At 29.9% G+C, this 14,745-nt stretch overlaps 2 protein-coding genes across 2 annotated transcripts; both read right to left on the reverse strand.

Annotated features, from left to right (window-relative positions):
• Positions 1 to 256: 256 nt before the first annotated feature.
• On the reverse strand, positions 257 to 1,917 carry LOC103855226 (non-specific lipid-transfer protein-like protein At5g64080). The gene is made up of 3 exons (XM_009132190.3): positions 1,461 to 1,917; positions 1,235 to 1,261; positions 257 to 877 (listed from the first exon to the last, which is right to left on the reverse strand). The coding sequence occupies exons 1-3, from the start codon at positions 1,813 to 1,815 to the stop codon at positions 720 to 722; spliced, it is 540 nt and encodes a 179-aa protein (XP_009130438.1). The 5' UTR covers positions 1,816 to 1,917; the 3' UTR covers positions 257 to 719.
• A 2,898-nt stretch (positions 1,918 to 4,815) lies between these two features.
• On the reverse strand, positions 4,816 to 7,818 carry LOC103855227 (peroxidase 69-like). Its single transcript, XM_009132191.3, has 3 exons — positions 6,125 to 7,818; positions 5,871 to 6,030; positions 4,816 to 5,425 (listed from the first exon to the last, which is right to left on the reverse strand). The coding sequence occupies exons 1-3, from the start codon at positions 6,548 to 6,550 to the stop codon at positions 5,010 to 5,012; spliced, it is 1,002 nt and encodes a 333-aa protein (XP_009130439.2). The 5' UTR covers positions 6,551 to 7,818; the 3' UTR covers positions 4,816 to 5,009.
• Positions 7,819 to 14,745: the final 6,927 nt, after the last annotated feature.

The following is a 14,745-nucleotide window of genomic DNA, read 5'->3' on the forward strand; positions in this document are numbered from 1 at the left end:
TCGTGTGATTACGGACAGTTGATTAATCATTACATGCTTTTGAATTTCGAATCTGATAAGCTATTATTAAACTAATCACTGCAGTTAGATTAAAAAGTTCTACAGCCCATAAAATGAAAGATTAATGTTTCCACTTATGCTTATTGAATTACTTGAACATGGTGCATAATGCTACAACCCAATTATAATATATAAGCAAATTTAACAAAAGGAATTGTTTTAGGAAAACTAAAAATTTAACAAGTAACCATCAATATAAGAGTAACCACCAATTATAATATATAAGCAAATTTAACCAAAGGAATTGTTTTAGGAAAACCAAAGGAATTTTTTTTTTTTTTTCTTTAACCAAGCGCTCGTAGCTTGGTGGTAAAGGAGGTACAACTGTACTGCCCGCCACCCGGGTTCGAGTCTTGGTCACAAGAGATTTAACATTCCTTCTGTTGGGGCGCTGAATCTCTTTCGGGAGATAGTTGGGATTGTGACTGCCCAGATATCAGAGTTATCAAAAAAAAAAAAATATAAGAGTAATCAGAGATGCTCTTAGATAAAAGGACCAATGTGAAACATAACTAAAGAGTAAAACTACGAACATAAACCCGACATGGTCTGAAACAGAATACTCGAAAGACACGCAAAACTATTAAAGTCATGAAAACCCAAATTAAACCCAAAGCTATTTCATACAACCAAATCGGGCTGGTGAATAAGGCTTTTATCTAGACACGAGACAAGAACAATACGAAGAACATAGTGCTGAGTATGGTGGTGAAGGAGAAGGGAAGCAAGGAAGATCCGTGGTTCCCTGGAGATGGGTTTGGAGCTAGAAAACTTAAGTCGGGTCCAGCAGCTACAGCACCTCCTCCTGGAGCAAGACCTGGTCAAAATAATGATTCCATGGGTTAAGAAACTTTAATTAATTAATCACATAAACACCTTGAAATAAAATTATGACGACTAGTTATAATTGTGGTCTCATGTTTACAAGTCTATTAAAGATTTTTTTATATATCCGCACAATCCTTCGTCATGTCATGGTCACATGTATAAGCTAGCGACTGTAGGTGTTCTAAAATATAAACGGAAGTACAGAACCCAGATGGTCTCAAAAGGATCAACTAATAAAATAAAATAAAAATTCATTTAGCATTTAATAACAGGAAACAACATTGCATGAGACAAAAATTAAGAGTAAAAAATAATCAAAATCAAACAAAGGAGAAATATAAAATACCTGGTGCCATAGTAGGAGCGGCGGACACTGCCAACAAAATAAAAAACAAATGAAAAAACAGTATCAGTACAAATTCACAAAAAAATATTCTTAAATAAACTAAAAATGATGAAAAAACAAGGATACAGAACATAGATCTATAAAATCAGTTGAACAAAAAAAAAAGATCTATAAAATCAAAAAGAATCTAAGAAATGAAAAATGTTAATAAATTAATAGATCTTACATCCACAAGCAGCCATAGAAGGAGCGTGAAGCTTGCATGCAGCGGGGAGTGTTGCTGCTTTAGTCATGTTCAAAGTAACGCCTAGAGAAGCACTACTTTTAAACCCCTCACATAGACACTCTGCGTCGGTCTTAAGCACCGTCTTAAGCCCGTTACAACAAGAACTAGCCGGCTTAGCCTCCGTGCCTCCAGCGGAAACAAAGGACAAACAATCAGCCATGTTGAGTATGAGCATCGAACAGTCTACAGCCGGAGCTGGAGCCGCCGTGTGGTGATGAGCTGCTTCAAGAACGGAGGAGATGGAGAGAAGGAGGATGAAAAGAAAAGGTGTCAAGGTAGAGAATGAAGTGGCCATTGTAGGTGTTTATGTGAAAGATGAGAGGAGTTTCAATGGAGAGAAGTGTGTGGCGGAGACTTTGAAGAGTAAAGAGGAGGAGGAGGAGGAGGAGAAAGGACAAGGGGGTATTTGTAGGTCGGTTGCTTTGGGTGTTGCTGTTGCACATTAACGATGACGTTTTGTATATGTGTCATGCATTTTCATATGGATGCGTGATCGTGGGGTCTATACGAAGAGAGATCTGGCCTTTCATCTTTCCTTTCTTGTTTTCTTACTACTGTATGTCACTTTATTTTTTGGTATATTTCAAGAAACTTGATTAGCTTTTTTTCTTACTACAAAAATATAAATGGATTAATTAAAGATTTCAAACCCAAATCCAGTATACTTTTTGCCAAAATTTCCATCTGTGTGTACACTATTTTATAATTGAAGTTAAAGTGCAAAATAATAATTAACCATTATGAAGAAAATTTTGATTAGTTTGTGTTTCTTCCTACTTTCTTGAAAATGTCAAACTTCATTAAAGGAAAGGTTTTATTTTCAAAACTCTGAATTCAGTTGAGATTAGATACTTTCAATTTTTATGTGGTTGCGGGTGGATATTACGTGATTCCATGTAATGGTGAATTATTGTGTCATTTATACTTAGGGCATGACTGATTTTCCCGCTACCACCCGCAAACGCAGCTTTTGCGGTTGGTAGCGGTTGTTGGCGTTTTGCAACAATCGCTCAAACTGTTCCAAACCGTTCCAAACCGCTCCAAATCGCTCCGAACCTCATAAATTCAAAAGCTGGTTCCAGCTAGCGTTTGCGGTTGCGGGCGGTTGCGGGAGGATAAAAAAAATTTCTTTTTTTCCAAAACAATATAAATACAAAAATAAAAATATTCAATAAAAAAATTAAATTAGAATTATAAAAATGCTAAAATATATCTATTAAATTTTAATTAATATTATAAAACTTTAAAATAAAAATATTTTCTATATTTAAAAAAAATAAACTATAACTTTCTAAATATAACTTTTATATTTATTATAATATTATTATTTTTGATATTTTTATAATTGTATAAAATGTAAATATTGTTAATTTATTATTTAATCGCTGTTGCACTTGGTAGTTAACCAGTCATAAGTATCCCGCAAACGCACCAATTTTTAACCGCAGAACCAGTCGTACAAATCTCTTAAAACCGCTAGAAACCGCAACCACCCGCATCCGCAAACTCCCGCAACCGCAACCGCTGCGGTTAAACCAGTCAGGCCCTTAATCATTTATTATAGACAATTTACTGTTACTTTAGTGGCTGAAACAAATGCACTTACTAAGTTCTCAAATGGGTATTGGACACTGGACTAGTGGAGATTTTCATGACTTTCCACCTCCCTTAACCCCGATAGTTCAATTCAGGGCCGGAAAATAGGTTGATTTACTCATCGAGATAATCACAAACCAGCTTCTAAAGACAAATTAAACCCATGGGCGGTCTTAATGGATAGGCTATTGCAAACACTGGTTTATGATCCTCAAAATTTAAGAAAAGTTATATAAATATATATATATATGTAAATATCCAAATTTATAAAAAAAATGTATATAATTTTTCACTAAATTGTTTACAATCCCTAAAATTTTAGAACCGGCCATCACTACACTCCAAAAATAACAAATAGAGGTATACGTTACTTAATTTGCACGATTCACCTAAATAGAAAAGCAATTTAATTTGGAAGGTGGAGGATAATAAATGTGACATATGTATTGCGTTACTCTTTACTCTTTACCTCAACACATGCATCTGTACACATACTTGTATAGGATGATTTTCCATTGTATGTTAAAAGCATCAGATCTTATTTCCCAAAGTAAGAGATTCTTGTTGGTGATCTGGTCGACGTGTAAAGATTACAGTATCGAAACTATGCGGATCTGTAAGAAGAATATCAACGGTTGAAATGAAAAACAAATGTTCCTTCATTTTTTTTCTATGAAGTCAAGCTATTCTTAAATATAGTTGTGTTAACCTTTGAGTACTAGTATCTAAACTTGGTACACATTAGTTACATCTTCAGTGAGTCTCTTTGAAGTTTCTTCCTATGTGATTATGTTTTGAGCTAATATAAGTTCATTACAGCTCTTTCAGTCTTTCACAACCTACATAATATCAAAAAGATAGTAGACATTGATTAATAGGTACATTTATATCACTTAGTACTAACCGAATTTTACCTTCAGTTGTTATGTTTAGATTAGTAAATCGCTGAAATTTTTTATCCATATGTTTTCCAGATTTCGTGTGCGAACATGATCACTCTCTTTTTAAAATCTACATATAAACTAAACAATTTTGTAAAAAAGTCTTCATATAAGTTTTGCTATGGGATTTTCTGGTTATAAAAGGTTTATAGCATTATCAATAGTATAATTAATAACGTCTTGGCGGAACCTTTTTCCATGTTTGGATGGATTCATTTTTTTAAAGAATGTTTTGTTTGTATCTATCAAATTTAAAGTGCAATGAAGTTATTATGTGAAAATAATGATTATTATTTTGATTGGGCCGTATGTCCGAAGATCACTTAAATTGTAACTCCCTTCGTGGCCCGTTGAAAAGAATACAGAAAACAAATCCACCCCATAACTTCCATCATCTTTCCAAACTGCCCCATAATAAACAAATTGTTAGTTCTGAGATTCTTTTGGTTTACGTAGGTTTATGTGTAGTTGAATTAGAGACAAGCAATGTAGAATCGTTGTGGTTTTACACTGTTGTATGATGGTTTAGTACGTTGATCATATATAATGACCGATCACAGGCTTGATTGTTTGGAGTTAGGACTTTCGGGTTCCAAAAGTCTAAAAGAGACTACAATATAAGGAAGCTGTTAACTTTGAAAGTTAATTATGAATTGATAATCATTGCTAAGCTTAGTTTCCATTAATCTAACGTAATCAAAATGTTCATTCCTTTGATAATTCGTTCATGCAAACCACCTTACGTTATAGAGTGAAAAAAAAAAACAAATGACAATTTTATTTATTTCATTCATGTTACATAATATAAATCTTACACTTGAATAATTATAACGTAACCATCAACCACAAAATGCCAATCACAAGCTTATTGTATCAAACTAATTATTATTAAGCAACCAAATCATTAAATTAAACCAAACCACACGTGCATGTTGTGCTTTAATTCACTTTCTTAGTTGATCGCAGAGCAAACCCTACGAATCTCCCCATCTGATCCTGTCTTAACTTCTATAAGACTCATCTTGACCATCGAGTTCCCGAACTCTGTTCCGAACCTCAAGGGTGGTCGGCGTAAGCCTAAGAAGCGTTCTATGATGGCTCGAGTCTCGGTGTCATTCCACAAGACGAGATCGGATTGGAGAACCACGCGGCTTGACCTCACTTTACTTAGGAACGATGTGTCAAAGCTGCCAGCGCTACCTTCGTCTAAGTCGACTCGGGCTGATGCGTCTCCGGTTTGAGGGCAACTAGCCTGAACCAATGGTACAAAACTTGGATCGATTGATGGGTCGGGTTGTCCTGTGCCGTTGAAGTTGAAGAATCTGCCTCTTACCAAACCGCAACCAGCTGTTCCTATTGTGTGCCCGCCTAGTGAAACCAAAACTCGTTAAATTAGCATGAGCTAGTTGGAATTTGAATGCGTCCAAATCAACATGAAATTTATTTACGATTTGATACGTACCAAATGTTTTATAACGATTCAGATCAACTTGTTAATTATGAAGTGACTTATATCTTGGTACATTCGTTCGATCGAACGAGTATAGATTTTTCTAAAAGCTTACACGGTATAATATATCTTTTACGATAAGGAAAACCTTTTATATAAGATCAAAAAAAAATTCGTAAACTAATGAATTTTGAAACTATATAAATATGGATCTAAGAGATTTAAAATTATTTATTCACATAATTTAAATATATGCATTTGTCTCAATCATGTTTTTTCTCTAAGTATTTTTGCTTTGTCAGTGTCAATTCATGTTTGTTGGCAACAGAACTGCATTAAAAATTGAATGTAATGACAACATACCAACAAGGGTTACGAGATCTAGCGTGTTGAGAGTTTTAGCAGCAAAGTCTCGCTTCTGCTTGTCCACGGCATCGTTTGGTCCGGGTAAGATCACGTCCGAGGCTTGCGAAATTCGGCCGTCTAGACGTCCCAATGGCACTCGCCAGCCTTGTCCACCAGTCTGCATCACCCAAGTTTCAATACGTTAGATATTTATATATTTATACGTGCGTGTAACTATTTAAACCAAAATAACTAATTTAAAAATGTGTTACCAAAACAACGGCCTCACGAGCAGCAAGGGTAAGGATATCAGCACAAGAAACCATTCCAGGACACTCAGCCTCAAGCCTAGTCTTAGCCTCTTCAATAGCTTCAAACCCTCTCAATGAACGGTTTGGACCAGCGGTTCTCTCCGTGTTGTTACCAGCGAGAAGAACCGAACCATCGCAGCCACGGACAAAGCAATCGTGAAAATGCATACGCAAAATCCCGGGTGCATTAGCCGGGTTAGACTGGACATGTTTGCGAACCACCGATGCCACAATGGACTCAACGTTTCGGCATCCATTTCCATAGAACCCGACACGCGGTCTCTGACCAACACGACGGCTCGAGCCACTGTTTCCTTGTGCAGCTACTGCTGCAATCAATACTAAAAACGTTACTAGAATGAATAGTAGATTATAACCACGACCCATTTTGTGTTTCTGATAATACTAATCAAGAAAGTGTTTGAGTTTTGTTAGAGTTGTTATTGTTTGCTGTGTGTGCTGTGTTTTGAGTTTCGGATTAAAGGGTTGTATATATAGGCCAGAAAGTCTTGGGAATAAGAATTCTGACGAGCAAGTTCGGCACACGACGCCGGAATTTATGGGAATTATATTAGTATTATAAGTTGATATAGTTAATCATTAAATAACAGTTAGTTGCATTATGATGTAGACGAGTCGGTCCATTGAACAATACATATTTTCATTGTTCTCTTGTATCCTTGTGAGCGAAGCTATCTTCGTTATAATCAGATGATATGTAGCTAAGTAAAGAACTCGGTTAGTGTTTTTTCTGATTCATTTAGTGAGATTTGCAAATTTTGTAGCTGATTAATGGATTTACAATTAACCTAAAATGTGACTTTTGTTATTAAAGAACAACTAATTTATTGAAAAATATAAACGAATTGGCTTAAAATGCAAATCTCCTAGACCCGTTGGTACTACAGTGAGATGTTTTATTTGGGTCAGTGCAAATAATATATAGATTAGCTCGATCAATTGTGTGAGGATAATATTGGATTTAAATCTTTTTTGGGTCAGAAGTTCAAAACATTTCTGTAGTTAAAAGGATAATGAAATCATATACTAGGCATAGTTGACCTTTTAAAATGATTAATTTTGTCTGGTATGTTAGTTTTAAAATAATATTCGCGTAATTTTGGATTAGCACGTATACTATTAAGAGTGTGATGAAGAATTAAAAATTTAAAAGTATTCACCGCCATGGAATCTTTGAACTATCGGACAAGAGGCTTGTGCATGAGGAAGGTGCAAAACAAAGAGGATAGGGTTAACGTTGGCTTTAGTTAGTTAACCACTTCCATTTAAATAAAGTCATTACGAGGATAGGGTTAACGTTGGCTTTAGTTAGTTAATCACTTCCATTTAAATAAAGTAATTACGAGTAATACCATTACATTATATCTCTATTATTAAAAGATAAATACCAATATAAATTGCCCCTTAGTTTTCAAAGTTATTTACATTTGAATGCCACTGAAATAATAAATTTACCTACCTTTTAGTATTTTTGTCTTTTATAGTTTAATTAATGTATTTTCCTAAAATAAAATATAACAAATTATGTTTATTTATTTAAAAAATATTTTCTATAATCTGGATAAACAATAAATTATACTTAATCAATATCAAAAATGTAACAAGATTTTATTATTACGGGGTGGTTATTTTTTATTTTGGTATATTAACTATGTCCAAAAAACATAAAAGTGTTATAAAAATACATAATATAAACCACAAAATTTTAAATAATATATTGAATTATTTAATCGTATAAATTAAATATAAAAATAGATAACCATTTTATTTTACACTAAAATTTTGATCCATAAAAAATACATTTGCACGAACACAAGAGTTATATTTTAAAAATAGGGTTGTAACAGTTGACGGATCAAAAAATAAAATAAAATTATTCATTATAAATTCTAAAATGATTGTGTTTAGAAATATATTAAATAATTATTTAATATATATATATATATATATATATATATATATAAATTTTAAAAACATATATTACCATTTATATAAGATAAATATTATTTTTTGCAAACCAAAAATGAATATCCGCGCGGATGCGCAGATCAAGCTCTAGTCATTATATTAAACTGACAGCCGGCTGCATTTATATAGGTAGATTTTCTGCTGACGAAATTCCTTTTTTGTTGCTGATGAAAAAACGTGTTTGGCCGTTATATTACAAGTTGTATAGATATTTAATTTGTATTTTTAATGAAGTTGTGGTCTTTGATTTGCTTTTATATCAACAGAGTATTTTTCTAAAATATATATTTTATTTAATTGAAAAACGTAAGAAATTAACTTGAATTTGAATATGTTAATGTCGGTCGCAATATCAGACTTTTTTATTTAAATCATTCAAGCAAACCGCATTTGGACTATCTTCGGAACTGTACTCTATATATTAGAGCATACACTATTCATATTTACAAACCTTTTTTTAACTGGGCTTATTTACAAAACTTCCGATTCCAATTTTTTTTATTTTTCTTGTTATTTTAAGATTTGAACTTTACAATTTCTCACAATGGTATATATAATTAGATTAGAAAAGTTTTACACATATTATTTTAAATAGTTTGAAACACTAAATATCATTTTTGAAAAGCCTTTTTTTCAGAAAAAAAAACATTATATATCATTTTCAAAATATAGTTTAACCTATCATTCAAATTCACCAATTGTTTGTATTATTTACTAATCGTTAATTTGGACTATCTTCGGAACTGTACTCTATATATTAGCATACACTATTCATATTTACAAACCTTTTTTTTTAACTGGGCTTATTTACAAAACTTCCGATTCCAATTTTTTTTTAATTTCTCTTGTTATTTTAAGATTTGAACTTTAAAATTTCTCACAATGGTATATATAGTTAGATTAGAAAAATTTTACACATATTATTTTAAATAGTTTGGAACATTATATATCATTTTTAAAATATAGTTTAACCTATCATTCAAATTCACCAATTGTTTGTATTATTTTCTAATCATTAATAAATCTTTATAATAAATTAAGTATTCAGGATAATAAAATAAAATAATACAACTTTATATATTTAATAATGATCGTTGATGTAATTAAAGATAATATCTGTATGTAAAAAGAAGATATTTGTAAGTTATGAACTAAAAGACCACTAGTTATGGTAAGTCAGTTGGTTTAAGCGCATGTATTGGTGACGTTGGGTTTTTGATTCAAAATCCGGTAAAAAATACTTTATGCTATAAATGGTATCAGTAAAGACTGGTTTCGGGTTGTGGAAGCGATTATGATCTAAGGTCCAAACTCCCTGTAATTAACAGGTAAGGAAAGAAGTTATGGACTATGTTAAATGTAATACGTTGAGGATGAATAAGTGTTGATTTTTTTTTTTTCTTGAGAAAATATAAGTGTTGAATTTATGAATGGAATAAAAAACCGACTATACTGTTGTGCATACTTTTTCAAAGGATAATCAAATGGGAGAGCAAGATAACGATGCTTAGACTTGGTCCCTTTCAACAAAAGAATTTACTGACCACACAATAGTGTTAGTCACAGACTCATAACATTTACAAAATGTATACAAATGAGTATTTTCACCCAAAAATGTATACAATTAGAAATATTTTGTTTGATGATTTGAAAAAATATGATGTCATATTTTAACATGCTGAAAATAACTCCACTGAACGATTTAGGCGTTCCCGATAGTAAATTTCAAACAAATCACCCAAATTCAGACAGAAAGATAACAAAATTTTAAATAAACTGAGTTTGAATTCACATCAACACAATTCATGCTACATGGATATATGAAACAATGTTTTAGGTTTCATTTGAATATTTAGAGAAAGAGTTAGATTGCATCTCTTTTTATGAATTAGTTTGGGTTCTTTTATGAATCTGAAATACAATATAAAAAATTCTTACCAAATAGATAATTCTGTTATAATAATTTCAACTTGATAAGAAATTACAGTTATTTAAGAATTTATTAATGAGAAAAAAAAATTCGACAAAAGTATGAAAATCTTAACAACGTTTATAATATTTAGTTGTGAAATAAAAAGAATGAAAAATTATACTGAAAACAGATAGCTAAATTATTATTTGTAAGATCATTGACTCGCTTTTTATTTTATTTATTGTCAAAGTCCACAGCAATGTTATTATTATTTCACTAATCATTTCCACCAATGATTAGATTCATTTTTGAACAGTGTATTCAAACTGATTCTTTGAGCCTTTATTGACTTTCACAATTTTTTTATTTCGTTTGTGGAAGTCATATTCAACTCCCTTTACAATTTTATTACTCAAATGTTATAAATTAAGCTTCGTTTTATTTTTTTGTTAACGGCAAGTATGCTCCGTTATTTCAAAATAATTTTTGCATACGAATTGTACTATATACTTTTTATATAGAAGACGATAAAACATAAATAAGCAAAGATAATTATACATAGCTTAGTTTTATTTTAAACACTTGTTACATTCGACACTTATATAATCAAGCATAAAATCGAATGATCATAGAAGATGTGCGGACTCTCGGGATCATTCCATATTTCCACAGCATACTATATATTATCGACCTTTTTAGGCCGCATTGATTCTGACTCCTAAAAGAACTTTTAAGATATTATATCAAAACTAAACTAGTGTAAATAATACGCATTTTTGTATAATTGTCTTGATATGATTATACTAATACATTAAGAACATCATAATCGTCCACCGAAGATTTATGGATCTATGGTTACATTGCTTAATTAACAGTCACTATGCGTTAATTTAAACGCAACGCAAGAGAATGAATCACTAAAATTAAATATTATGAATATTTGGCTACGAGAGTGGTACAGCTCTATCTGTCTTGTTAGCTAATGTTTGTTTACGGAATAATACTACGTATTTTTACGTTCTGTCAGTAAAATATTTGTTCATAAACTCTTACAATACCGTAATAAAAACAATCAATTGCATTTGAAGATGTATAAATTAAAAAAAAAAAAACAGGAGCATATAGATAAGACGATTTTTTTTGCCATTTTCTCTGGTAATTACTTCAAAACTACAGCTTCCAATTTTACCCCAGAAAAAACTACATCTTCCACGACAGTCGTCACTGGTCAACATCAATTATTCAATCACTTGCATAATTATTGATGACACAATTATTGTTTAAAAGAAGTTACCCAAAAAAGTATTCTTTCTGGATAATCTTCTCAATTACCATTGTCCTTTCTAGTCTTGAAATCTTACTAAAAACATAGGAGTAAAAGGAATTTCTTGTTTGGTTAGTCGATAGAGATTTTTTTTTTTTTGAAAAAAGGGCTTTTTAATTTAAAACATATTACTAACATAGTTATCTTTGAAAATAAGTTAACTGATTTGTTTTGCTTCCTAAGTAAAATGTATTATAGATTAAATGAACTTTTATCAAAAAATGGTCGAAATCAAATTATAATGTTTAAAGCCGTATACTATACTTCATGAGCATGACTTTAGAACTGCTCTGGTATATTACTATTTAATCGGTAAAGCTAATACTATATGGCTCTGTCGATTAATTATGTTTTATTGTATCAATTGCCAGTTTACTAATGTTGGTACAAATCAAGAGAAGTACTAATCAAAATTAGAAAATATTTACCAAGATATTTATGATAAAATATTAGGTTAAAGATAATAAGTACTCCTATTCATAATAAACTGTTGCCACAAAATAATAGGAAATAAATTCACGGAGTAGCTCATAGCAATTTGATTGAAACACATGAACGCATGGTTTTTTGGATATTTTGGAATTCTGTTTTTCAAGAATTTCATAATTTCTAGCGACTTCTATATTTTAGATGATAAAAATACTAGTGATTATATATATATATATATTTTAGGGGTGGTGGTGGAGATATGCAATTTCGATAGACTCTGTGACTCGATTGGATTGTGGCGTTCTTTAAATTATTATCAAAAATAATTGGACAGGAAACTGTAGAATATAAATGGAATCGTTGAAATAATTGACCTTTTACACGGAAAAATGTTTTGGAGTTTTTAGTTTCAAATCAAAATATTGAGTTGACGACACAAGACGCGTGAAGCAGCCAACCAAGCCATCTTACCGTTTATTTTTAAAATAAATTGCTAGGACTAAAATAGAATTACAGTCATATGCAAAATCACTGTTACATATAGAAAAAGTTAACACACACATACGAGTTTTGAAAATCCAATTATCTAAAATAATCCCGTTCTTCTCCAAGTCACTTTTATTGAACATGGTGATAAGCATCAGTTCAAAAATGTAATAAATGATTAGAAGTGTGAAAAGAATTGCTTGCTCGGTCTTATCTCAATACAGCTAATACATTCACTTAATATATGTCAAACTTAATACGCGTACATATACCATACTAAGTTATTAATTATAATAACCTATATAGGATTGACAAAGTTTATCAAAACATCTGCATGGGAAAAATGTCAGTGACAAAGATGAAGATAAGCCAAAACTGCCCGATCATATACATGATTTAAATTTAACCTCTCTTCTTTGGCTCTTTTTGTTGTTGTTATTGCATTGACTTATTATGCTTTAGTATTTACCTTAGTGAATGAATTCATAAAGTTAAACGTCTTTTGTTAGCAAAAACAGTATTCTCTATTTATTTTATTTTCAACCATACATATATATAACCTAAATCAGAAATCCTTGACTGGTTAACACGAGACTTTAACGAATCATTTGATATTATGCACGGGTTTTATTTCTGACTATTGTATATGTATGTGCACCAGTACCACCGTAAATGTAATGATATTTTATACAAATTTCTAACAGCCGTGCACAAAATTGCATCAAAGCAACCACGGCAGAAGTTATGCGTATGCATCGATGTGGAGTACCAAGACCGCATAAATTTTGAATGCAACAAATAATTGGGGTTTAAAATTATAGAGATCGTGGAAATTTGACCAACAAATATGTTTTGTAAATTTATAAGAGACTAGAATATTTGACCAGATTTAATGATAGTTTTTTTTTAAAAAAAAATTAATGATAGTTGATTATTTCTTTTTCTCCCAACAACATTTTTATACATAATTAAGTTTGGATAGTAACACAAAAGGGACATTCAAAATTTTCTTATAATATTTATGAGAATACATAGTTAAGAACGCATCATTCTGAAATATATATATACATCGAATGTGACTATACATTCAATACAAATGCCATTTCGTAGTAGTCCAAAATTCTGTTTAATTCAGCTCATTTTTTCTTTACCGTTAGCCTTTTACTTCTCCAAATATAAGAGGACACTAGATTTCCACCCGCACAACCGTGCAGGTATATATTTTCACATTTATATATATAGATATTTGTTTTACATAATTATTATATATTTTTAATGTTACTGACATATTTAAATGTTTGTATAATTATGCCAAATATAATAATTTTATAGTTTTCATGCTGTAAATTAAAATCATCACATATATATGTTGCTTATTATATATTTGTCTTATTGAATTTGTGTTTGATTACTAAACTAAATTTTTTAATGCATGAAACAACATATATGAAACACAATTTTGTATTTAATTTATTATAATCATGATCCGTAATTCAAATCGCAATATTTTTAAGTAATGTTTATTAATTTTATATAATAAATTACTGTATATTAAAAAGTTTAAGATAAGTTAAATTTTTATACATGTATTATATTGTTTACTAATATTAACCCGTTCTACCAACATATTATATTTTTATCATAAATATTTTATATTAATGAAAATAAAATATGTTAACTTATCAATTTAAAATAATTTTATCATATTTTGTTTAATATAACATTTTTATTTTAAAATGATAGATATTATTATAAAATTGATAAAATAGGATATAATCTTATTCTTTTAGTAACATTTCATTACTAATTGCAAAATTAGTTGAAAATATTTATATTCAATTTATGACAATTAAGATCTTATTATAATCTTTTTCAAGAAATTTGTTAAAAAAATTTTTTTTTTAAATTAAAAGATATAAAAGATATTCTGATTAAAGTAGTTAAAAATATTATGTATATTAGCATTAGTGATATACATTTAATATAAAATTTAAATGATGGTCCAAATAAAAATATCATTCATCAAAAAATCATGATTTTTATTTTATTAGAAAACAAATTTAAAAAAAGTAAAATTAAAATAAATATTTATTTCTAACAAAATCTTTAAAAATTATTAGTAAATTTATTTGTGAAATTAATTAATTTCATTTTATTTAAATTTTCGTTTATAAACAAAAACTATATTTAATTTTAATTTCTAATTATATTTTATGATAAATTAAATTAAAACTAACTTATTTTTGAAAGTAAATTTAAAAATATTCTAAGAAGATTTTAAAAAGATTTTGTTAGAATATTTTAAATATATTCATTTGTATTTCAAATAAAAAGATAAATATAATAAAAGATATAATAATGAACTTATGTTAAATGTGATATTTTCTAGGAATGGTCCAAACTAAATAAAATCACACATGAAAAGAAATCATGACTTCTGTT

The sequence above is a fragment of the Brassica rapa genome, chromosome A02 (genome assembly GCF_000309985.2).
Source record: "Brassica rapa cultivar Chiifu-401-42 chromosome A02, CAAS_Brap_v3.01, whole genome shotgun sequence".
NCBI classification, from domain to species: Eukaryota; Viridiplantae; Streptophyta; class Magnoliopsida; order Brassicales; family Brassicaceae; genus Brassica; species Brassica rapa.